The sequence below is a fragment of the Miscanthus floridulus genome, chromosome 5 (assembly GCF_019320115.1).
Source record: "Miscanthus floridulus cultivar M001 chromosome 5, ASM1932011v1, whole genome shotgun sequence".
Classification (NCBI taxonomy): domain Eukaryota; kingdom Viridiplantae; phylum Streptophyta; class Magnoliopsida; order Poales; family Poaceae; genus Miscanthus; species Miscanthus floridulus.
Window position 1 is genome coordinate 131,347,043 of NC_089584.1, and position 24,352 is coordinate 131,371,394.

Below are 24,352 nucleotides of genomic sequence, written 5' to 3' on the forward strand. Positions count from 1 at the left end.
AATAAGGCAACAAAAAATCCACTATGAAAGCCCGGTACCAGAGGCCGGAGAATTAGGTTAGATAAGAGATAGATAACACAATCATCAACACGCATGCAAACTTTGGGAATTGAAAAGGAGAATGTGCAAGGAAAAACGATAATATTAAGCACTGATCTCCTTTTTTTATAATAACATCCAATAATCTGCAGAAAGAGAGCACGGGATTATGTATGCTTTTCTCTCTATTATTAACAGAAGGGTGCACACCATGTCCTCAGAAAAGAAGCAAAGAATTCTGGTTGGGCAACAATATGAGAGAAGAAACGTTATCACACTGGTTGTCAAACTCAATATGTCACACTAAATGAAGGTTCCAATTGAAGGTACCACTCAATTTTGAACAGCTGATAGAAAGTTAGGTACCATGATCTTGAGTAGTCCTTTGGGATTGTCCACATGAACCCAGTGGCCAGAGTTGGGGAGAACGTGAAGTGACACTTTTCCTACATCAGACTTGGACTCTCTCCTGGCTAATGCTTTTAGCCTTTGAACATCATCAGGGACCCATCGATCACTGCGCTCTGCTTGCACTATTGCAATCTCCAATTCCTTAGGTGGGCGTTCCAGCAGTGCCCAATAGTCCCTTTCCCTGAAAATTAACAATATTTGAACCAGCAACATAAATTAACAGCAAAGCGTAGGCCTGCCTGATGTTATGATTCATGTCAACAAGTAATTCTCGATACTCATGCATAATACACAGTTACACGAGAACTTCACTAAACTTTACCTATAAGAACTAAACATGTCTATGGCAGCCTGAAGATCAAAAGCCCAGGTCACATGATCGTTGTCTTTCTTCAAGTTACTGCCGATCCATTCTGAAAGAGACTTCGAAAATCCAAGGCTGAGCATGTGGTCAACAACCCACCTGGTGGCATGCAACAACTGAAATCAGTATTAAGGATATGAACACATGTAAACCATTTAACATGTGCAGTTCCAGACACTGCTCATGCTAAACATTCAGAAAGGTCCAAAATATTTTTCTATTCTTGAACGTTAATAGTTGCTTGCCAGATTGAATCTATATTGAAAAGAAAATCATTGACCTTCAGGCTTCAGGCATCACAAGAGCATATTTCAAGTTTTCAGTGGACTACAACTCTTCTGGACTGTATCTCAGAAGTGATTTGATGAAGGACCATATCCTAGAATCTATGAATACACGATCACCACTCATTAACATTAAGAAACAAAATTGTCCAAGACACACATACCTTCTTTCTAAACCTGCTATGTTATCGAAACTGTTGTTAAAAATGTTCTACCCAAATTTTGCATCCACCCATACCTTCTTTATAAACAGTTATGTGGTTATAGCCTATGGTTGACAAGAGCATAGTTATGAAATCAAATCCCCACTTTCACAATGTATTCTTCATCCGTACCATTATTATCTCTATGTTGGTGCTGTAAGTCTGTCAGAGTGTTAGTCTCCATACCCGCATAGCTATATATTAAATACAAAGGTAGCAAGAAGGTAAACCTCAGCAAGGGAAGGGACAAGATAGTACTTGCGTGATGGAAGTGAAGAAGGAAGACTCGCTAGCGTTTGCAAAACCCGTTCAACTTCACCATCACTGTCGTCTGTTTCTACTTGTCCAGGGACAGAATCAAGGACCCAGAGCTGTTCTGCATCAAAGGAAAAATATAACATAGTGATACATAACTATGTCCTCTTATCCAGTAATGTTCACAGTATGCATGAACAACTACAACCACAATCCCACAGTTGAAAGAAATGAACTATAACATGGTGATACTGAAACAAAGGATGAGAAGTAAAGAATAGGAGAGTTGCAAATTCATGACGGAAGCAGCAAAGAAATTGTCCGAAACCATACTTTGATTTAGATTCAAATTTCCAAGTACACAATAAAAAGAAATGTGCCAAGTGTCAACTTAAACATGATCCATTTTCCAGAAATACAAATCATTTGATACAGAAAGCAAACAATTTGAATGTGTCTTAGTAACCGTCGAAAATTAATAATGTATGGCCCTCCCCTTTGGGAAGTCAGCAGATCATACCCCACGAGAGCATTGCCCCAAGTAGCATAGTTAGGCCAGGCTACCACAATTTGAAAATTATACGTTTCAAATCAACCGGTCATTGTCTCCCAGAAAACGCAAATCGTCTCAGCCCAGGCCGAAGACACCGCAAATCCACGAGCTCTTCAAAAAAAATAACGCGCTCAAGAGGGATCGAACCGGGGACCTCGTGCCTCAGGCTGCAGCATGCTTACCAATCCAGCTACGAAAGTTTGTTGGATAGGATACCTGCAACCCTATTTAATAAGAGAAAACAGGAAAAAATACCTTTTAATTAATCACTCCTTGTATGCTAAATCATATTCTAAACGACTTTCTTTACCAGTATGGAGGGAGTATTTATGTAAGTTTCAAACCTTTTAAATGTATTATCGTAATTTAGTTAATTTATAGCTATGATTGTCGAACTTTTTGTTTAGATTTTATAGTATTACACATGAAATTTTTTTACCAGGACTACTCTGGTCACATATCCTGGGTCCGCCACTGCACGAGAGCAGCTCTCCGCGAAATCTAGCGCAACTTTTCCACCCATGGAGTGACCCACAACAACATCCGGCCATGGCCAGCCACGGGCCTTCACCAAATCGGCTAGGTCCTTAGCAGCAGTAGAAATGTTGTGGGGTGGACCGAGCCCCTTGATCGCAGCCGACCTGCCATGGTTCCTCAAATCCACGAGAACCATCATCCACTCTGCACACCAGTACACAGACGAAGCCTCAAGCAATTCAGCTCTATAAACAATTCGGTGGATGTGCACTAGATAATAACAATGGAAAAATGGGGAAAATAGTGTGATGTATTATTGCACTGCTAGAGGGGATTACCGTCTGAAGGGGAGCGGTTATGGAGCTCGGAGACGAGGGCGCGAGAGAAGGAGCGCCAGTTGCGGCCGGAAACGAGCAGGCCGTGCAGGACGAAGGCAGTGGCGGTAGGCGGCTTCTCGGGCGACAGCTGGATCTCGTCGAAGGCGAGGGTTTCGGTCTGGTGGGAGACGTCCGAGTGGACAGGCGAGGATAGGAGGAGACGCCACGGAGAACACCCGGAGGAGGAAGAGAGGAGGCGAGAGCGGAGTGAGGACGAGGCCCGCAGAGACGCCGCCATGGCCGATCGCGTCGCAGGAGCGCTGTCCGAGGCGAGAAATTTCAATATATGACGTCCAATTCGTCAGCCTCGCAACATTTGAGCATTCATCCGCCTTTTGAAATTTAACGCTGGGGCTCCGAATTGTTTCGGATTTCAACAATTTTCTCCCATTTTTCCTTTTTCTTTAATTTTTTCACCTCTCCCGACCAAATTTCAGACCAAACTACCCTTGGCATACTGGAACATATCGATTGGATTCCATCGGAAGGTCCGTCCGCGTCGCTGGTCCGTCCGCGTCGCGAGCTCAGGCGCGGCTCGATGAGCGCCCGCCCCGTCCGTGCCCCTACGCCGCCGGCGAGCCCCCCCCCCCCCCCCCCCCCCCCCCCCCCCCCCCTCCCCTCCCCGACCACCCTCTGCCACACGACCTCCCCTCCCCTACGCTGCAGCAGCTAGGCCCAACCACCTGACAGCTAGGGTTTCGGCTGGGCACCAGGAAGAAGGCAATGCGCCGGACTACAGTGGCCGATGCCATGATTCCCTTTGAGGTCCCTCTAAGGTAAGGCACAATCCTCGATTCTTCTTCAGTTTGATCTCTATTTCACAGTTCGTATATTTTGGGGGCACAAGCTTATTGTGTGTGTCTTTTAATTTTTTTGTTGGTACACGGTAGAATCGATGTGGAAGCTGCGTTTAGATTGTGTGTTCAGATTTCTCAGTTTACCGCAAAGCTCAATGATGGCTGCTCTGTTGATGTGCCACAAAAATATGATGAGTGGACTGTGGATTGTCAATGCTATACTTTAGACATGCTAGAAAAGGATTTGGCAGCTAGGATAAACTGGGGTAGCGGCCACCAGTTGGTAGTATCCGAATTTGACATGAGTCGAGATGGACGAAGGAAATTGTTGAATGATACAGATCTCTCTCTTGCTTTCGCTGAAAGAAAGAATGAAAGGAAGATGTTTTGGTTTGTTGCTGTTGTGGACAAACCCACAGAGATTATTTCTTACTCGGTTGTTTCAGAGGCAGCCATCAGCAATGTGGCCCATGATGATGCTATACCTCAATCAGATTTCAGCAATGATGCAGTGGTTTCTCATGAAATCGATTGGGACAGTCTGGAGATAATTCCTCTAACTGCAGACCAGATTGGTGCGCCTTTTCCTGTGATAGATGAGGATACAGTGTATGAGTTTCTTGGTCTTAGAGCAGAGGATGAGAGAGCTGAGCAAGCTAGGGCAGCGGCTGTTGCAAAGGAAAACCCGCCTGTGCCAATTGATTTGGGCCCTGCTGATGTGTTATTGGTTGACGATCATGTGCCTGGTGAGGACTCGGTGCTTTATGATAGAGAAGACCCTCCTATGAAAGTGGGAACCGTTTATGCTAGTATGTCTGAATTCAGGGCTGCAGTGAGGCATCATGCTATTATGAAACAATTTGAACTTGGAACAGAGAAATCTTGTAAATCTTTGTTCAGAGGCTATTGCGAAGCTGATGGTTGTTCATGGACTATTATAGCAAGGCTGATGCTTGATAACCAGCAAGTCAGGGTACTAACCTTGTTCAGAATACCAGGAAGTGTTGTAGAGATAGATGTAATCAATTAGGAAACCGGTGTATATTTCCACATATTTTTTTGTTGCTTGAAACCTAGCATTGATGGTTTCCTAAATGGCTGTAGGCCATTTTTTAGTATAGACTCCACAGCTCTCAATGGTAGATGGAATGGCCACCTACCTTCAGCTACTACACTAGATGGACACAACTGGATGTATCCAGTTGCATTTGGATTTTTTGATGGTGAGACTACTGATAACTGGACTTGGTTTATGCAGCAGCTGCAGAAGGCAATTGGGAATCCACCTCACCTAGCTATAATTTCAGATGCTTGCAAGGGCCCAGAGAATGCAATAAAGACAGTGTACCCTTGGGCTGAGCATAGAGAATGTTTTGTCCATCTGATGAAGAATTTCAGCAAGCGTTTTCAAGGGCCTGCTTTTGGGAGAATGTATCCTGCAGCTAGAACTTTCCAACCAGATTACCATGAGTATCTCATGAACAAGATGTACGCATGTCAGTGTGGTGCGTTGGGCCACTGTGTGCTGCAGTGTCCAGTATTTTTTTTTTTGGAAATGCTGCAGTTTTCATGTCCTATGCGGCTGAGGTGCTTGATGCACAGGAGCCAAGCATCTGGTGTTGCACAGGTCTGTTCTAATGAGCCAGGGGTAGTTTGGCCCTTTCAGGTGGGTGGGGAGAGGTGAAAAGATTAAAGGAAAAGGAAAAGGTGAGAAAATGACTGAAATCCCTTAAATCGAAACAATTTGTAGCCCCAGTGTCAAATTTCAAAAGGCAGATGAATTGGATGTTAAATGTTGCGAGGTAGATGAATTGGATGTCAAATATTGAAATTTCTCGTCCGAGGCCGGCAGCGATGGTTACCAAAGCCATTAGCCAAACCTAAAGGTAAATTTTGCTATTATTAAAAGAAAAACGTCTTCAACAGACTATGAAAATGACTCCCTATTAATAGCTTTTCATCCTATCTTATTTAATCTCTATTTTGGATAGCTTATTTCACTTGCCATCCAATCTCTTGGTTTTGCAAAGTCTGGTAGAGTACTCTAATATTTTTTTATTAAATCTATTTTAGAGAGTAGCTAAATTAATAGATTTGGCTAATTTTTTTTTCTAATCTCTAGAAGATGCTCTACCAGTTCAGGCCGAAAGGAAGAGGCAAAATAAGCTGTGGAAACCACGTGCTACACGGAAATATGAAACCAGTTTATTTTTTTATTTTTTTTAGTTTTTTTAAAACTTAAACATATTCATAGTGTATATAGACATATACTCACATAAAAGTTTGAAATGAAAATAAAATTTAAAATAACCATACAAAAATGATAAATATGAGGTTCATGTGCAGTATGAATCTTTCAAATGCGAATTCTAACTTTTGTATATGAATATATATTTGTATGCACTATATATAGATGTGCCAAGATTTATTTTTTTTAATAATCTAAATATGTTCTTTGAATTGGCTTTTATATTTCTATCTAGCAGGTGGTTCTTATTCTTACCATATATTTTGATAAAAAGAAAAAGAGAAAAACTTGATTCGTAACAAGAAAAAAATATAGGGAAAAAGCTGACAGCTATAGTTAAAAGGGCTTAGCTCATTTAACCAGTTCGGCCAATGGAAAGAAAAAGGAGAAAGAAAAACCCAATTCGTGCCAAACAAAAAAGATGGTGGCTCGCTTAACCAGTTGTGGCCAAAAGAAAGAAAAATAGATGGGAAAAAACTCAATTCACGACAAAGGAAAAGAAAAGAAAAACCTCAATTCGTGCAAACAAACAGATGAAAGAAAACGGAGGAAAGAAGTCAATTCAAAAGTGAAAGACGAAAGAAAAGGGAGGAAAGAAACTCAAGTCGTGCCCAGAAAAAGAAAGAGAAAAGAGAAAAAAATAAAGGAGGAAAAAATAAAAAGATGAAAAAAAACACAATTCACGACAAAAGAAAAAAAAACTCAATCCGTGCAAAAACAAAGATGAAAGAAAACGGAGGAAAGAACTCAATTCAAAAGGAGCAGCGGGGGTCGGGAATGATATTGGTGAAGGGGAGGGTGTTGACCAGCGCGAATCTTGGAACAGCTACAGCCGGAGGATAGAGAAGCCGTGCGCTTGCCGTTGCGGTACGAGGCTTTTACATGTATACCATTAAAAAAGTTTGTAATTATATAGAAGTCATTAAAAAATATGATCGCACACAGGTGCCACTACTCTAAACTTCTTTGCCTTACACGTCATTCCGTCCTTGTTCTATTTGTTTTCCATCGTTATAGGTGGGCTCGGCCAGTGAAATTGTCGCCACGCCCAGTTTAAAGTAAGGCAGCCGCCGCCTAGCTCATCATCAGCGCCAATTAAGGATCCAGGAAGACAAACCACCGTATTACATACCGTCATCATCCGCAGCAGCGAGCAATGCCGAAGAATTCCTACGCCGGCGGCTGCGAGATCCAAGCCAGCGGCATCAACTACCGCATCACCGTCTCCAGCCGACCACACCCTCCTCTCAAGGTCTGGAGCAGGTCAGACGACGACGTCCATGTCCAAGACCACCAGGACCACCACCACCACCACAGCGTCCGCCATGTGCTCAGGGACGTCTCCTGCCGCGTGCGCCCCGACGAGCTGCTCGCCATCGTTGGCCCCAGCGGCGCCGGCAAGTCCACCCTGCTCGAGATCCTCGCTGGCCGCCTCTCCCCGTCCCCGTAGCACAACCTCCTCCTCCTTGACGGCGCCGTCGCCCACAGCGCCGACCTCCGTTGCGTCTCCGGCTACGTCACCCAACAGGACGTACTCTTCTCGCTGCTCACCGTGCGCGAGACGTTGCTCTTCAGCGCGCGCCTCCACGCCATGGCCGAGACGCGCGGACACACCGTGCTGCTCAGCATCCACCAGCCGAGAGCGCGCATCGTCAAGATGTTCGACTCAGTCCTCCTGCTAGCGCCGCCTCCCCAGCCCCAGCACCAGCAGCCGTCCTCCCGGGAGCGGGAGGGCCGCTGCACGCTGCAGCATCTGTTCCAAGCTGCATGGCAAGCAGGTGGCCGACGAGGACACTGCCGCCGTCGTCCCCGTGATGGCTAGCAGCGCGGCCGCCACGGCGGGCAGCCGGTACGCCAACTCGCGGGCACGCGAGGTCGCGGTGCTGTCCCAGCGGCGGGAGGTGCGTGGTGCGGGCGCTGTACCTACCATGGCTCAGCCTGCTGGAGCTCCACAACAACCTGCTCTCCGGCGTCGTGCCGTCGAACCCGAGCGCGTCCGCCAGTTCTTCGTCGCAGCTGGCGCAGCTCAACCTCCTGGCTCGTGCTCGTGCATGGCTGGCCCCGTTCCTGTCTCGTGCTCGTGCACGCCTCCCTCGCCAGCGACAGAGGAGGATGAGCAGAAGAGACCGAGAGACAAGAAAACTAACATGGGGTGAATCATAGTCAACATGATCTCCACCATTTAAGGGCAATATGGACAATTTCACTGGCCGGTCCCATCTGTAAACGGCGGAAAACAAACGGAATGACGTGTAAGACAAAAAAAAAAAAAATTAAAACAGTGACACCTATGTACGATCATATTTTTTTAATGGCTTCTATGCAGTTACAAACTTTCGTAAAAGCCTCTTCCGGTATAACCGCGTTGCTGCTCACTCCCCACCGACACGGCGACACTCAGCTCCGCAGCCATGGTCCGCGACCCCTCCATCTCCGACGAGGACGAGTGGACGACGACCTCGAGACCCTCGTCCCTCACAACCACACCAAGCCGCCCTCCCCCTCCTCCCGCTCACTCTCGCCGCCCAACTCCTTCAGCGTCGCCGTTCTCCGCCCGGCGCTCCCCTCCTCCGCCGCCTCCGTCGGCCGCGCCGTCTGGTCCCGCCGCTACCTCGTGCTCTTCGTCTCCCTCCCTCCCGCTCCTCTTCCTCTCCCTCGGCGGCGCCTCCTCCCTGCCCGCCTCCCCTCCACCAACCCCGCCGCCTCCCACATGCACGTGGCCGAGCTGCACGCGCTCTACCTCATCCGCTCCCAGCGCTCCGGCCTCCTCAGCCTCTTCAACCGCACCGCCGCCCCCACCAATGGCTCCGCCCCCGCCCCCATCTCGCTCGATCTCCAGGCCGCGCTCGAGGGCCAGATCAAGATCAACCGTGAGATCCAGGCGGCGCTCACCCCTCCGGGGCCGGCAATGCGACGGAGGACGGCCTGGATCTCGACCTCCCTGTCGCCGGGTGCAGGAGGAGGGAATTGCCGGCCGGCCGGCCGGCCGGCGGACGATCGAGTGGAACCCCAAGAAGGACCGGTTCCTCTTCCATCTGCCTCTCTGGGCAAATGTCCAACCACTTGATTTGCTTGGAGAAGCACATGTTCGTGGCGGCGCTCCTCGGCCGGATCTTGGTGGTGCCCAGCCAGAAGGTGGATTACCAGTTCGATCGGGGTGCTTGATATCAGCCACATTAATGACTGCATTGGGAGAAAGGTTGTGATCACCTATGAGGATTTTGTGGAGAAGAGGAAGAAAGTGAGCCTTGACCAGTTCATATGCTATGCCGCTTCGCCTCCGTGTTTCCTTGACGAGGACCATATAAAGAGGTTGAAGGGGTTGGGTATTTCTCTGGGCAAGATTGAGGCAACTTGGCCAGAGGATGCAAAGCTCAAGGAGCCAAAGAAGATATACGTGGGGGATATTACACCAAAGTTCTCGACGGATGCTGAGGTCCTTGCCATTGGTGACATGTTCTATGCTGATATTGAGGATGAGTGGGTGAATCAGCCTGGTGGTCGATTGGCTGACAAGTGCAAGACTTTGATCCAGCCAAGCAGGCTCATAATGCTCACTGCGCCGCGTTTTGTCCAGACTTTCTTGGGGGAGCCTGTTCGGTTGGCTGGTTCATATCGTTGCTGGTTCGTGAAGAAGTACTGCTGGTTGGTTTATGTGAGAGAAAAATACTTCGCGGCTGAAATGTTACGATCTTTTCGACATAGCAAACAGCCAAACGACTTACGTGGCTGGTTTCGTTACATTCTGGATGATATGTAATGCCTTGTTTTTTCCATTATTCCAGCTTTTGGATGTTGTACTGTAACATTCGTTTTGAATTTGCAATGTTCAACTGACAAGACCAAACGTTATAGTGGCGTCTTGTCAAGTCTAGTTGTTTTTATCGTTTGTTACACATATCGGGAATTGTATCAACTGCCAACTTTTTGCCATAAAACCTTTCTTAGCATTCCATGATTGCTCTTGCTTTGGACAGTGCACTTGTTGTCCTTTTTTAGCTATTCCATGCAAAATCAGGCACTTGTTCTGACAAGAACTGTTGGACTTGGTTTTAGATGCTTCTCTCAGATCTAGGCAATTTTTTATACTGCAAGTCAGCATCTGACATCTAAACAGTCGATCGATGTGCTTGGTTAAGAAAGCTATTTAATAAGTTACTGCTCAATAATAAATTCACCATGCCTGTTGTGTGATTATATTCCATAGATTTTTTTTACAACAGATTATAATCCGCACTATTCAGCTTGTTTTTTCAACCGGAACAGTGTTTTTCTCTCACAACAATTCAGACAGAACAATGTTTTTTCAGCCAATTCAGCCAAGTTTCAGCAAGTCGAACGAGGCCTATATTCCATAGCTTATAGTTTTTTTGGTGATGTAGTGATGGTATCTGCTCTAGCATTTGACTATTGTATTAAAATACTGACCTTGTTAGTCTTGTAAGTTGACTTGTTTTTTTTGGATGATGTTTCAATTGCTGAGCAGTTGCAAGGCATTCTTCTTACATCAATATCGATCATTCATGTACTATTTGACTCTTGAAACTATGCTTACTGTCATGATACCTAAACTGGTCTCAGCATTTTGGTCCTTGCAAATTTAGACGGACATGTGGTTGAACGTTTGAAGGGCGGGCCTGGTGCAAGCGGTAGAGTCTTACCGCCTGTGACCGGAAGGTCCCAGGTTCGAGTCGCGGTCTCCTCGCATTGCACATGTGAGGGTAAGGCTTGCCACTGACACCCTTCCCCAGACCCCGCACAGAGCGGGAGCTCTCTGCGCTAGGTACGCCTTTATGTGGTTGAACGTTTCCAACCAGTTGATCTTGGTGCTTAAGAGCTGTGAGCCTGTGACTGACAACAGAGTGGTGCCATATTCATTTATTTATAACAATGTTCCAAAACCTCGCTAACAATATGAAAACATCTGTTAGTTACCTTAACTTGTCACAAGTGGTTGCCAAAGCTCACAAGCAGCTTGGCTAGGTTTTAAATCATCTCATATCTTCACCAAAGGACACTCCTTAACATAACTGCCCAATCTTGAACTGGTGGCTGCACTTTGTTTCCTATGTCTCATTTTTATCGAAATGATGATACAATTTGGCTAGACCAACTTGGCATTCAACACCTACAATGACTCAGAAAGAGATAATTTTCAATATAAGTTTAGTTGTACACAGTAGTCATGCATAACTGGACATGTCAATGTGTTTAAATGTCTTGTTTTTCAAATTACTGCACATATGAACTTTAACTGGCCTTTCATGCCAGTCAAGCCTATATTCCATACTGATCACTGAATCAGGCCATCTTCTTTGGCACATAGTTTCGTAATCTTGATTTGCTTTAGCAAAAGTTAAACAAATTTTTATTTCTCGTTCTATTAGGTTGATTGCTGTGAATTGGATATGCTATTAGTTTTCTGTGTTTTGTTAGATATGCAGATAATATCATCTATGCCTTAAATTTATTTACTGGCATGGTCGTTAGATGCTTAAGATTGTGCTATATAGTTGCCAGTGTGCTGCGCTGTATGCATGCAACTGTATGAAGCTAGTACCTGGTATGTCGCATCTACAAAGAGATCTTGTTGATATTTGGATATATCTTAGTTAGGCATTATATTCAGCACTGACTGTGGGAACTTTGTATAGTGATATAGCTTTGTTGGACATGAAAATGGAATGATTTTTTTCATCATTGGAATATGTAACTATATATACAGAATAATGCTCTATGACTTAGCTGCCTGTGTACTGTGTTATACGATTAAAACTATGAAATTAGCACCTGGAACATCGTAACTACTACGAGATCTTGTTGGTATTTGATATAACTTGGTTGGACATGGCATTTTAGCATGTACTGTGGGGAATATGTAGTGCTGTTGCTAGTTCAAGACTACAAGTCTCTGGCCTGTGCATCATTATCAGTTTACCCTGCAGATAATAGTATTGTGGGACATTGACTAATTTTCCCTTGATGTTCCTGAGCTGCTTCTTCCCCATCCCTCAGGCAGCAGAATGCATTCTGCGAATCGTTGAGAAAGCTAACGCACCTGTGATATACTTGTCCACCGATGCTGCTGAGAGCGAAACCAATTTCCTGCAATCCTTGGTTGTATTCAATGACAGGCAAGTCCCTCTTGTGAAGAGGCCAGAGGATGCCCTGCTCTATAGAAACCACATGGGCGGAGATAATCAGGTATTACGCATGAATCTCGACACCATTTTTTCTTATGAACCCAATTTTGAGTCTGACAGACTTACTGAACAACAATCCACCTTTGCAATGCTTGTTCAGGTCGATGCCATGCTTGACAAGACAATCTGCGCGCTGTCGAACGTGATCATCAGGCTCCACCTTCACGGAGGACATCTTTCGGCTGCGAAGGGGCTGGGGTTCAGCGTCCCACTGCGACGAGTGTACCTCTGCCAGGGTGAGCTGCCCAACTACATAGCAGAGCAAGACTGAGAAAGCAACATCCTAGGAGGAAAGATAGATAGTTGTATTTTTCCCCGTCATGTTGTTAAGTTCTGTAAATTGGGGGCGTGTACATCTAGTGTGATTCCTGATCGAGTAGTCTCTGATTCGGGAGACGTCCATTGATTTGTGCGGTGTTATATAGTTCTTACACGGTTAGGTAATACGAAAGGGCTTTGAGAGATTTTGCTGTTTCTGTGCAGTGTTTAGCCATTGAGATGACGCTGGTGCAGCGCTCTGGATCAGTGCTAATTCTTGATTTGCAATTTTGTTTTATTGGTAACTCATAATATCATTAGTATTTAAGCTTATATGTCATCAAATTCGTGTGAAAATTGTCAGACTATAGCAAATATACAAGAGAAGATTTCGTTGCCTCTGCGCACGAGCAATCCACACGAGTTCATCGAGTGAGCAACAGAGTAAGCCCCTGTAACGCGTGGGCTGTTGGTGTCGTGATCTCTTAGCGATCACACGGGTCTAGCCAAGATTTATTTATGATTAGATGTGTTATTATTTCCTTCCAACGAAGCAGCCTAGCACAATTGCCAAATGAACAACAAACCAACTGCAAAAGGCACCAGGTGTAGCTGCAAAATTCCTTAGCAAGTGGAAAAATAATCAGTTTTAGCACAAATCGAGTCAGAGGGAAGTTCCTAAAGCCTGAGCACCTTTCTCGTCAAGTCTAAAGATATTTTATCTGACTGCTTTCATGAGGAACCACATTCTGAGAACACACGTTGAGGAGGAATGAAATGTAATGCAGTTTAGAGGCGCTTCTATACAACAGGGTGAAGCACCTCCCCGCATACTTTGTAACTTAAAGCGTTCTGTAAAACAGGTTACCCAAAAAAAAAAGTCACAACTGATGCATGCAATCCTCATTGTTGTTGCAAACTCTACGATGAAAACATAGCGAGGGATTCACAGAATCACAGTTGAGATTACACATTAAATTAAAACATAGAAAAGCAACACCTTAATAATGCCTGAGTTTAAAGATATAGTTCATGTTTCCTAACAATGGTACCAGAGCCGGGTTTACAATGTGTAGATCTAGTATGGGGTAGAGAATTGAAAAGAAATCATAGAAAGAACAAGGGTTCGATCCGTTTCGGATTGAAACTCTAACCCTAACCGGGTAAAAGAAAATAGAAAAGAGACCGGGAGGGTGGCGGGCGTCACTGACTGCCGGTCACCACCGCCACCGCGCGGGGAAAGGTGCCGCACCACCATCTTCGCCGGCGCGCGGCAAGAAAAGAACAGACCCCGTTCGGATCTAAGAAGAGAAGAGAAAGGGGTCTCGGCACGCGAAGCCGAACCCTAACCCACGAAGCACTCGCTGGGGAAGATAAATAGTGACTCCAGTGAGTCAAACCCTAACCCTAATTGGGAAAGAAATCGAGATGCAGAGAGTTCAACCGAACCCTAACCCGTAGGGGAAGAAATTGAACAGATTGAAGAAGGAGATGATTCAAATCGGATCAAATCCAAACCCTAGAAAACCCTCACCCAAGAAACAGATCGGACGAAGGAGAGAAGGACCTATCGGACTCTTCTGCCACGCGTCACCACCGCCGTCGCATGGGTTGTCTCCCACCGGCGCGCGGGAAGGAGCTCCGCCGCCGCCTCGTCGGCGAGCGGGGAGAAGCCGAGCCGCCGCCGCTCCTCGGGCTTGCACGAGCTCCGGCCAAGGGCGCCGCCGCTAGTCCACTCGACGGCAGCGCGCTCACCCGTGTGGGGAGCGCGCGCGCCGACAAGGGGGCCAACAACGGCGCCATGCTCGCTCGGTCGCCGCTGCTGCTCATTGCGTTGAGCTGAGAGCTGCTGCGCGAAAGAGAGAGAGGGCAAGAGAAGAAATGGACTAGGGTTAAAGGGGGCCGGCCGCGCGGGGGAGCGAGGTCTCGCCACCGCGAACGACGACGCCATCTCTCTCTCTCTCTCGGCTCCGGTCGCTGCTCGTTGCTGCTGCGTTGAGGGAGAAGGAGCGCGGCGTAGAGGGAGAAGAGGGAGGGGCGAGTGAGCTAGGGTTTCGGGTGAGACGGCCACGACCTTCATCTTGGCTGAGGTGGACTGGGTAGTCACCTCACCGTGTCTCACTGAGCCTGTGGCACCAGTGAGGGAGACAAACAAGACTGATGCCGCTTAGGCAACTAAAGAGAGGGATTTTGAATCACAAAAGATGTCCTATGACCTTGAGCATAGGAAGTGGGTCACTGCCAATAAGAAATGTTTGGCTGTGATAAAGAACACGATTGAGCCTGCAATTGTGGGCTTAATCCTAGAGTGTGACATGGTCACTGAGTACCTCGATAGAATAAAGAGTCAGTTCACTGGCTCTTCAAAGACATATGCTACCCAGCTGATAAAGCAGCTGGTGACAGAGAGGTACTCTGAAAATGGTGGCATAAGAGAGCACATACTATTTGTTATCACTACGTGATGATGTGAATGTTGTATGCGATGATGGGAACGTTGCGTGCGACAATGAGAATGTATCCTCGTCTATGGATGTAAACAGAAAACGAAAGAGAGCTCACGATGCGTCGTCGAAATTATGGCACTGTCTTTTAGGCCATATTTCGAGGGGGAGAATAGAAAGACTAGTTAAGAATGATATTCTTCCTCCATTAGAGTTCTCAGATTTAGAACAATGCAGAGAATGCATAAAAGGAAAGTATGTAAAGAAAATTAAGAAAGATGCCAAACGAAACGCAAAAGTTTTATAGATTATTCGCATAGACATATGTGGTCCGTTTCCTGTAAAGAGTGTAGATGGTTATGATTCGTTCATAACATTCACAGATGATTACTCCCGTTATGGCTACATTTATCCAATCAAATAAAGAACAGAAGCATTGGATAAATTTAAGATATTTAAGGCAGAAGTTGAAAACCAACACAATTTAAAGATTAAGATAGTCAGGTCCGACCGTGGAGAGGAGTACTATGGTCGGCATACCCCATATGGCCAAGTTCCTAGACCTTTTGCAAGGTTCTTACAGGAGAATAACATAGTAGCCCAGTATTCTACACCGGGCGAACCTCAGCAGAATGGAGTAGCTGAAAGACACAATCGTACCCTGATGGATATGGTGTGCAGTATGATAAGTTACTCCACCTTACCGTTGAGTCTGTGGATGGAGGCGTTAAAAACCTCTATTCATATTATCAATAGAGTACCAGATAAGTCGGCGCCCAAAACACCATATGAGTTGTGGATAGGAAAAGTACCCTCACTAAACCACTTACGTGTGTGGGGGAGTCCTGCTGAGGCTAAAGTATTTAACTCAAACATTGGGAAGCTAAATCCTAAAATAGTAAGTTGCCATTTCATTGGCTACCTAGAAAAGTCAAAAGGTTTTCGTTTCTACTGTTCAGACAGACATACAAAGTTTGTTGAAACGAGACACGCTGTCTTCTTAGAGGATGAAATGATGAGGGGGAGCATGGTAGCTTGAGAAATGAACCTTCAAGAGAAGCGGGTGCATGCGTCCACTCTGATAATTCATGAGCCATTTTTCTCACTACCTGCTGTTGCTGCACCGACAGTGCAAGATACTGTGGTGCCAACACCTGTTGTTATTCCGCCTATGACAACAATGAATGATGATGAGGAACCTGTTCTTCAGGATCCTGTAGAACCTATTGCCACACATGAGGGGGCAACAACAGCCTCAAATAGAAGATGTGTCAAATGTGGAGGCCCCTACAAGGTCTCAAAAGAGTTAAAAAATCAGCTATTCCTGCTGACTATGAAGTATACAAAATTGAGGAATTTCAAATGGAGGATGATCCCACCTCATTTGAAGAAGCCATGAGAAGTGATCATTCATCAAAGTGGCTTGAGGCCATGGAAGATGAAATTAAATATATGAATACCAATAAAGTTTGGAACTTGAAAATAATTCCTAAAGGAGCCAAAACAGTAGGCTGTAAATGGGTCTACAAAACAAAACTTGACTCTCAAGGGAATATAGAGAGATATAAAGCGCGACTTGTGGCAAAAGGCTTTACGCAAAGAGAATGCATTGATTATAATGAGACCTTTTCTCCAGTCTCATGTAAGGATTTCTTCAGAATTATAATGGCATTAGTGGCACATTACAATTTATAATTACATCAGATGGATGTAAAGACAACATTTCTCAACGGGGACTAGGAGGAAAATATTTACATAAACACAACCGAAAGGTTTGTCATGAAAGGAAAAGAACGAATGGGATGCCACCTAAAGAAATCTATTTATGGATTAAAACAAGCTTCAAGACAGTGGTACTTGAAGTTTGATCAGACAATAAGAAATTTTGGGTTTAAAGAGAATATAGAGGACAATTGTGTCTATGCAAAGTTTAAGAATGGAAAGTTTATCTTCCTTGTCCTGTATGTGGATGATATCTTACTTGCTAGTAGTGATGTCAGTCTACTACTGGAGACAAAGAAGTTTTTGTCCTCAAAATTTGATATGAAAGATCTTGGTGAAGCTTCGTTCATTCTAGAGATCGAGATTCACCGAGATAGAAGTAAAGGGGTATTAGGACTGCCACAAAAGGCATACATAGAAAAGATCTCAAAGAAATTCAGTATGCACAAATATAGTCCCTCACCTGCTCCTATAGTCAAGGGCAACAGATATGGGGATTTTCAATGCCCCATGAACCAGTATGAGATCGATCAAATGAAAACGGTTCCATATGCTTTAGCTGTCGGAAGCTTGCAATATGCTCAAGTATGTGCGCGCCATGACTTGGCATTTGTTATCGGGTTACTTGGCAGATTCCAGAGCAATCCTAGAACAGAACACTGGAAAATGATAAAGAAAGTCTTGCGTTATTTACAAGGAACGAAAAGCCTCATGATGACGTATAGAAGATCAGATTCACTCCATATAGTGGGATATTCTGATTCTGATTATGCGGGAGATGATAGAAAATCCATATCTGGATATGTATTCACTCTCGCAGGGGGAGCTATTTCATGGAAAAGCTCAAAGCAAACTATCACTACATCGTCCACAATGTATGCTGAGTTTATAGCGTGTTATGAGGTAACGGGGCAGGTGAACTGGCTAAAGAAGTTCATACCCGGTTTAAAGGTGGTTGACGACATCTATAGACCACTTAAGTTATACTGCGATAATAATCCGGCAGTACAGTATGCTCATAACAATAAGTCAAGTGGTGCTGCCAAACATATTGACATAAAGTATTATGTTGTGAAAGATAAAGTCCGGGATCATGTCATAAGTCTTGAGCATATAAGTACCGAAAAGATGCTCGCGAATCCACTTACAAAAGGCTTACCACCCAACGTGTTCAGAGAACATATAGCTAGCATGGGTTTAAGGAAAAGCTTAAAATTCCTAGACAAAAAGGCCCAAAGTTAAGTATTTATTTCAAAATAGAGCGATGTGTTGTAGCTGTTAAATCTATCGGCAATTGACCGTGACGATGAAACATGCTCTATGCGTTAATTTGTAATGAAATGAACAAAAGTAAATGATATGAAATTGAAAGATGGTAGTGAGATTAATGGAGAGAATGTTAGTTGATCTCCACCAATAGGTTGGCCCTTGGATCTACGCCCTGATCGAGGGCGCCTAACCCTAATATATTTGGTGGGCCCCTGTTGCACAGCACTATAAAGAGAGGTGGGGATCAAGGCTCTAACTACGAGGTTGACCGGAGCCGCCGTGACCCACCAACAGCTAAACCTAACCCGATCTAAAGAGAGTGCTGCCAGCGATGGGAAGACCCACTGACTTTATCGTCGTCGCCTCTGCATCGCCACCACTACACTGGACTTAGCTCCCACGACACCAGCGTCCACGTGGCTATGGCGCAACTACGCCAGGACGAAATAGAGGAACCAATTTCTATATCTTAGTAAGATGTTTACCCCACGATCTACGTTTAAGAGGTATATAGTGTTTCCTAACAGTTCACACTTGAGATTACACACTGAATTAAAAAAGCAACGCATTAACAACTGAGTGACCACATAGAAAAGCAACACACATCAGCACCGGATCCATGAAAAACACCATTTGAGGTTACACCAAACTAAAACATAGAAGCAGAAGTCACACCTGAATGAAAACATAGGAACTCATTATCTCATGATTTTAGCATTTCACAACCAAAATGCCACTGGATCCTGATGGATGGTACCAATTCTTGCTTCATGAGGCAGGCTGTAGCAACAAACCTTGCAGTTTTTAAGCTTCAGGTCTCCTTTCATGATACTGAGGGAGAAGGTCTTCAAACGATACATAAAGCGACCGCCTTGGGGCCCACCTCCCATAAAATCCATTTGATCAGCCCCCGGCGGCACCCTGAACTCCTGATCAACCCTGAGCTCCTGATCAGTACATCCTTTATCATCAATGGAGACACACTCCACAAGGCAGAATTTGCCCGAGCGCATGTGCACAAGGGTGGCACTTACATGTTGCCCCTCATCTGGGTTCTTGTTGTACACCGTGTGCTTGGTGCACTTCAAATCTGGGGAAGTAGGGTGCAGTACTTTGCCAGTGTCGCCAGTCACGGTGCTGGCCATGGTGAAGCAGTAGAGGTACCCAAGGGTCTCTGGGTCCTTGGAGAGACCGACAAATCCTTTCAGTGAGGGTCATAGTGTCCACGACCGGTGAAGGGGAACACCCAATAACCGTATAGTTTCCACACATACTCCTTGGTGTTGAAGATGAAGGCGACACTAATCTTGGTACTAACGAGGATGCATCCATCGGGTTGCACGCCATAGGAGGAGACATCCCAAATCTGGAATGGAGAAGTGAGTTTTTGCCACACCCACGGTTGTCCACTACGTTCCGGCTTCCGGAGGACTTCAAATTTGTCAATATCCAGAGCGAATAGCCTATCATCACTGATGGGGATGTAGATTGGAATAGCCAAAATGTTTGGCTGAGGTTCAAAGGTGCAGGTCTAATCCAAGACGTCGATAGTTGGGACGCCCATGAAGATACCATCAACACGTGCGCATGGATGCGTCGCCATGATCTTGGTGCCAAAGGCTGACGTGAAGAACTCAGGAAACCCACACAGAGCTGAGACGTGCATGAAAACTGGCAAGGGCTTAGCGCCTTGGCCTGAGCCGGATGATAAGGCGCGCTGCTCAGAGTCTTCTCCTGAATCAGACGATAAGGGCTGCTTGCCTGAGCGGCGCGACAAGCTCACCTTGCGGATGGATTATCCAGAGGTGTATCCTTAGACGTACGCTGCTCCGGCATCCTCGGACTCATAGATCTGGTTGGTTCCTGTGATTCGAATTCGAAGAAGAATCAATCGATTGTCAAATAGAAATCAATCAGGCCCAATCGTCCTACTACAACTCAACCCTATATTCTATGTGTTTGGTCAGATCTTTGATCATCTCTCTTTGTCTTTGATCATCTCTCTTTGTGCATGTTTGACAATGTTTGGTCCTAATGAATAGAAGGCTACAGAAAAGCATGATGCTTTATACTAGGCTAACATGTGTGCGCAAGACTATTGGTTACTTAATATATCAGTGAGTTTGATAAATTAGTGCAGGTGCAGTGTACCTGTGATCGTTTTAGCCCGGTATGTGATTGTTTTTATCTTGTATAGCCTGTGATGCAAATTTTTCCCTTGATGCTTGGTGCAAGTGATGGATTTTTTTTCTATATAGCCTGTGATGATAATTATGTTAGCCCACAAGATCACCGACTCAGGTGAGTCGACCACACACCAGTCTTGCCGACTATCCGCTAGTGTTGCCGAGCACCTACTAGCTATGCCGACCACGAACAAGCGTTGTCCGTCCCCACACACTATGGCTAGAGGTTGAAGAAGAGGGAGAACAGAGCATACACACACAGTACAGGCACCGGCATTGGCCGGAGCACTGTATAGGAGATGACAAATCTAAACTCTCTAACTATATATACAACTCTATCCATCTAGTTCTAGTACAACACATATGCTGCAACAGTAACTAGATACCACAGTAGGACTGACTTCTACGCCTGTCCCTACATATGGCTATAGTACGGCAGGTGAGCCGTTTGGCGCCTGCCTCTACAGCGGCTATAGTACCATGACAGGGAGCCTTTTCGATGCCGCCTTCTCTTGTTGTGTGTTCACACAAGGAAGCAGTAGATTATTCTAACAATTCTTTCCCTAATCCTACTGCTATCCCTTATACCCCCTCCATGTTGATCATGCTCTTTAGCTCTGTGAGTCGAAGATATCTGAGCGGCTTGGTGAGGACATCCGCGAGTTGCCGACAAGTTTCGACGAACTCGATGATGATCTGCCCTCCATCGACACAGTCCCTGAGAAAGTGGAACCTCACGTTGATGTGTTTGCTCTGGTCGTGTAGAACCGGATTCTTCACGAGGACGATGGTGGGCTGGTTGTCCACCATCAGTGCTGGTGGGTGAGCTTCCGCACCGGTCAGCTCGCCCAGCAGCCGGCATAGCCACATAACTTGGCATGCCGCTGTGGCCGTCGCTACGTACTCTGCCTCACACGTAGATAGCGCCACCACCTTCTGTTTCAACGACAACCATGAAATTGGGGCTGACCCGAGGAAGATGAGCATGCCAGAGGTGCTTCGTCGTCCGTTGATATCTCCCGCCATGTCTACATCGCTGAACACAGTGAGCTGTAACCTACTCCCATCGGTTTTGGGAAAGATGATCCTTTGATCCATTGTTCCCTTGACGTAGCGCAGTAGCCGTTTCACCGTAGCCCAGTGACCCTCTCTAGGATCCTCCATGAAGGTACTTAGAGACCGCCTTCTCTTCATCGATGGTGACGCCATGGCTCTTCAGCTTGCCGATGAGCGTCTACAGGCGGAGGGAGAAGTCCTCCACCGTTTCACCATCCTTAAACTTGAGGTTGGCGTACTCCTGCTTCAGAAGCTGGGCCATCGCCTTCTTTGCGCGGTCGGAACCGACGCGCATCGCCGCAATAGCCTCTCACACCTCCTTAGCCGAGCTCTTCACCCCCACGGCTTCCTGTACTCCACAGGTACAGCAGTGAGGATAGTCTCCAACGCTGACATGTCATCTTTCTCATTGTCGGTGCCCTTGTCAACAGCATTCAAGAGCTATCAGGCTCTAAGCTTGACCTTCATGGTCACCGACCACTCTCCATAGTTGGTGCGAGTCAGCGTCGGCCAACTGGTGCCGCTGACCTCCCGCACCGTGCGAACAACAACCTCTGGTTGTAGCTAGGCAGCCATAACAGTGCCACTGCTGTTGCCTATTTCTGAACCACCCGTCATCGCCAGCGGTTAGTCTGGCGACGACGCTTGTATGGCTCTGATACCACTTGTTAGCCCACAGGATCATCGGCTCAGGTGAGTCGATCACTCACCAGTCTTGCTGACCACCTGCTAGTGGTGCCGAGCACCCACTAGCTATGCCGACCACGAACAAGCATTGTCCGTCTCCACACACTATGGCTAGAGGTTGAAGAAGAGGGAGAACAGAGCATACACACACAGTACAAGCACTAGCATTGGTCGGAACCCTGTATAGGAGATGATAAATCTGAACTCTCTTTGTTGAGTTGCAGTGGCAAACTATATATACAACTCTATCCATCTAGTCCTAATACAGCGCACATGCTGCAACAGTAACTAGATAATACAGCAGGACTGACTTCTGCGTCTGTCCCTGCATGTGGCTACAGTGCGGCAGGTGAGCTGTTCGGCGCCTGCCTCTACAGTGGCTATAGTGTACCACAACAGGGAGCCTTTTCAACACCGCCTTCCCTTATTGTGTGTTCACATAAGGAATCAGTAGATTATTCTAACAAATTAACTCCCATGTAACTTGGGAATATAGACTGATGATCTTTAGTGGGCACGAGATGTTCATGTATAGATATGTAGTGCTTAGTATTTGACTATGCTTGAGCAGATGGCCAAGATGGAGTTCCAGTACCACTCTTCTCATTGGTATGTATATCTAATCACATTTACACTTGAATTTGTTCTTGAAAATTAAGCTAATGTATGTGATTTATAATTGTAGGTGAAGAAACCTTTATTAGAATAAAAAAGATACCTAACCTTTCAAACATCAGGTAGATGTAGAAGAGTTTAGCAGCTCAGATTGTGCCTATGTCTTCAAGTTAGTTTAATCAATGTTCCATCTATTTATCCTACTGCTTATTTCGTGTTTGTTTATTTGCAGGATCATATTCATTAATCCATGAGGTCAATACGTTGAGCTCACAAGCACTGATGACACCTATTCGTGTTGCAGATAAACCGTCCTTCCTTGTAGGAAAAAAACCAAGATCAGAGCCTGCAATAGTTACCAAAAAATAGAGAGAAAAAAATCAATTCGTGCCAGAAAAGAAAGAAAGAAAAAAGATGGAGTGCAGGATCATATTCATTAATCCATGAGGTCAATACGTTGAGCTCACAAGCACTGATGACACCTATTCGTGTTGCAGATAAACCGTCCTTCCTTGTAGGAAAAAAACCAAGATCAGAGCCTGCAATAGTTACCAAAAAATAGAGAGAAAAAAATCAATTCGTGCCAGAAAAGAAAGAAAGAAAAAAGATGGAGGGGGAAAAAGAAGAAAGAAAAAGAAAGAAGAAAGAAAAAGAAAGAACGAAGAAATGACAGCTGCTGTGGGATTTGAACCCACGACCTTTCGGATCAGAGCCTAAATCTAGCGCCCTAGACCACTCAGCCAAACCGCCATTTTATGTCAATATGGAGCTCTTGAGTTTATTTCTTCAATATTAAGTACTCTGTATTTAGTATTTGGAGCAACGGCCAGGATCCGCCAGGTCGAGCCAACCACACACATCCCGTGAGACGTGAGGCCGAGCCGTTCGCTTCAGGCCCATCAGCTTATCCATTCTTGCCCTTACAATTCTCACGAACGAATACACAGCGCTCCCCCCGAAGAGAGCGTGTATGCGCAGCTGCAGGCAGCCTGCAGCTTTGCAAGGCGGCAGAGATGTTGCTGACTCGTCTACCTAGCTCTTCTTGCTCGTCAACAGCGCAGCAGAGGCATCCGTGCGCCGGCAAGTCCCCCTTCCGCGGCGCCGCATGCTGGAGGAAGCGTGAAAAGCTCCCCGGCTTGAGGGCCAGACTGGCCGTCAAGCCGCCGCGCGCCGCGCCAGGGAAGGGCGGCATTGTCCCGGCCAGCGACGATGACGACGGGGTCAGCCTCGGCACCGTGAAGCTGCCGGGCAACATCGACATCGCTCGGTTCGAGTCCTTGCTCTTCCAGGTTAGCCTTGTTCGTGTCGTGCTGCCTGAAAGAGTACGAGCTCCCTCCGTGCTTCCTTTTTTCGGTGCTTTCTAGCGTAACTGAGACTGATGCTGTTTGACGCTGGCAGTGGGGGAACAGCCTCTGCCAAGGCGCCAACCTGCCACTTCCGGTGCCTCTCAGGGTAGGAAAAAATAGCGAGCTACTGATATTGCTTGCCGATCCAGATTTATTCACCTGATGGAAAAAAAAATCGTGTGCAACCAGGTAGACAAGGTTGAGGGCGGCATCAGGCTAGGGTTCATCGCGGTCGAGGACGGCGCGACGCAGACGCTGGTCTACATCGACTGCCTGGTTTCTCCGGCGCCGGACGGCTCCGGGCTGGTATTCCAAGCGATCAGGAACGGTCCTATGAAGGACAAGCAGCCACCTGGGGAGCCCAGGATCATGAGAAGCCTCCTTGAGGCTCTCCAAAAGTGTATTCAGATTGCTCAAGTTTGACCGTGTAAATGGCACACGATTAAGGGCTGCATCTCTGTAGCTACTAAGAGCCCTCTGAATCCTGCTATTCTAGCTCTCTCATGAGCACTTCAGGAATAAAACAAATCAAGCTAAGAAAGCTACAGGAAATTGCAC

At 46.1% G+C, this 24,352-nt stretch overlaps 3 protein-coding genes and 2 pseudogenes across 5 annotated transcripts; 3 read left to right on the forward strand and 2 right to left on the reverse strand.

Moving 5' to 3' along the window:
• Positions 1 to 6: 6 nt before the first annotated feature.
• Positions 7 to 3,409, reverse strand: LOC136453633 (uncharacterized). Its single transcript, XM_066454192.1, has 6 exons — positions 2,925 to 3,409; positions 2,549 to 2,790; positions 2,292 to 2,333; positions 1,560 to 1,672; positions 773 to 913; positions 7 to 631 (listed from the first exon to the last, which is right to left on the reverse strand). Exons 1-6 carry the CDS (start codon positions 3,199 to 3,201, stop codon positions 373 to 375), a joined length of 1,074 nt encoding a protein of 357 aa, XP_066310289.1. The 5' UTR covers positions 3,202 to 3,409; the 3' UTR covers positions 7 to 372.
• A 175-nt stretch (positions 3,410 to 3,584) lies between these two features.
• Positions 3,585 to 6,065, forward strand: LOC136453634 (uncharacterized). 3 transcript variants are annotated; one of them, XR_010759057.1, is made up of 4 exons: positions 3,585 to 3,739; positions 3,854 to 5,467; positions 5,567 to 5,646; positions 5,883 to 6,065. XR_010759057.1 is itself a non-coding variant. In XM_066454193.1 (2 exons), the coding sequence occupies exons 1-2, from the start codon at positions 3,687 to 3,689 to the stop codon at positions 4,788 to 4,790; spliced, it is 990 nt and encodes a 329-aa protein (XP_066310290.1). In that variant the 5' UTR covers positions 3,585 to 3,686; the 3' UTR covers positions 4,791 to 6,065. The 3 variants fall into 3 exon arrangements, 1 of the variants encoding a protein (XP_066310290.1); XR_010759056.1 differs by having other exon boundaries at positions 3,854 to 5,646; XM_066454193.1 differs by having other exon boundaries at positions 3,854 to 6,065.
• A 2,354-nt stretch (positions 6,066 to 8,419) lies between these two features.
• Positions 8,420 to 12,750, forward strand: LOC136453635 (O-fucosyltransferase 36-like; annotated as a pseudogene).
• Positions 12,751 to 18,623: 5,873 nt separating this feature from the next.
• On the reverse strand, positions 18,624 to 21,299 carry LOC136455362 (uncharacterized; annotated as a pseudogene).
• A 2,004-nt stretch (positions 21,300 to 23,303) lies between these two features.
• On the forward strand, positions 23,304 to 24,346 carry LOC136450798 (uncharacterized). Its single transcript, XM_066451414.1, has 3 exons — positions 23,304 to 23,737; positions 23,847 to 23,900; positions 23,984 to 24,346. Exons 1-3 carry the CDS (start codon positions 23,462 to 23,464, stop codon positions 24,215 to 24,217), a joined length of 564 nt encoding a protein of 187 aa, XP_066307511.1. The 5' UTR covers positions 23,304 to 23,461; the 3' UTR covers positions 24,218 to 24,346.
• Positions 24,347 to 24,352: the final 6 nt, after the last annotated feature.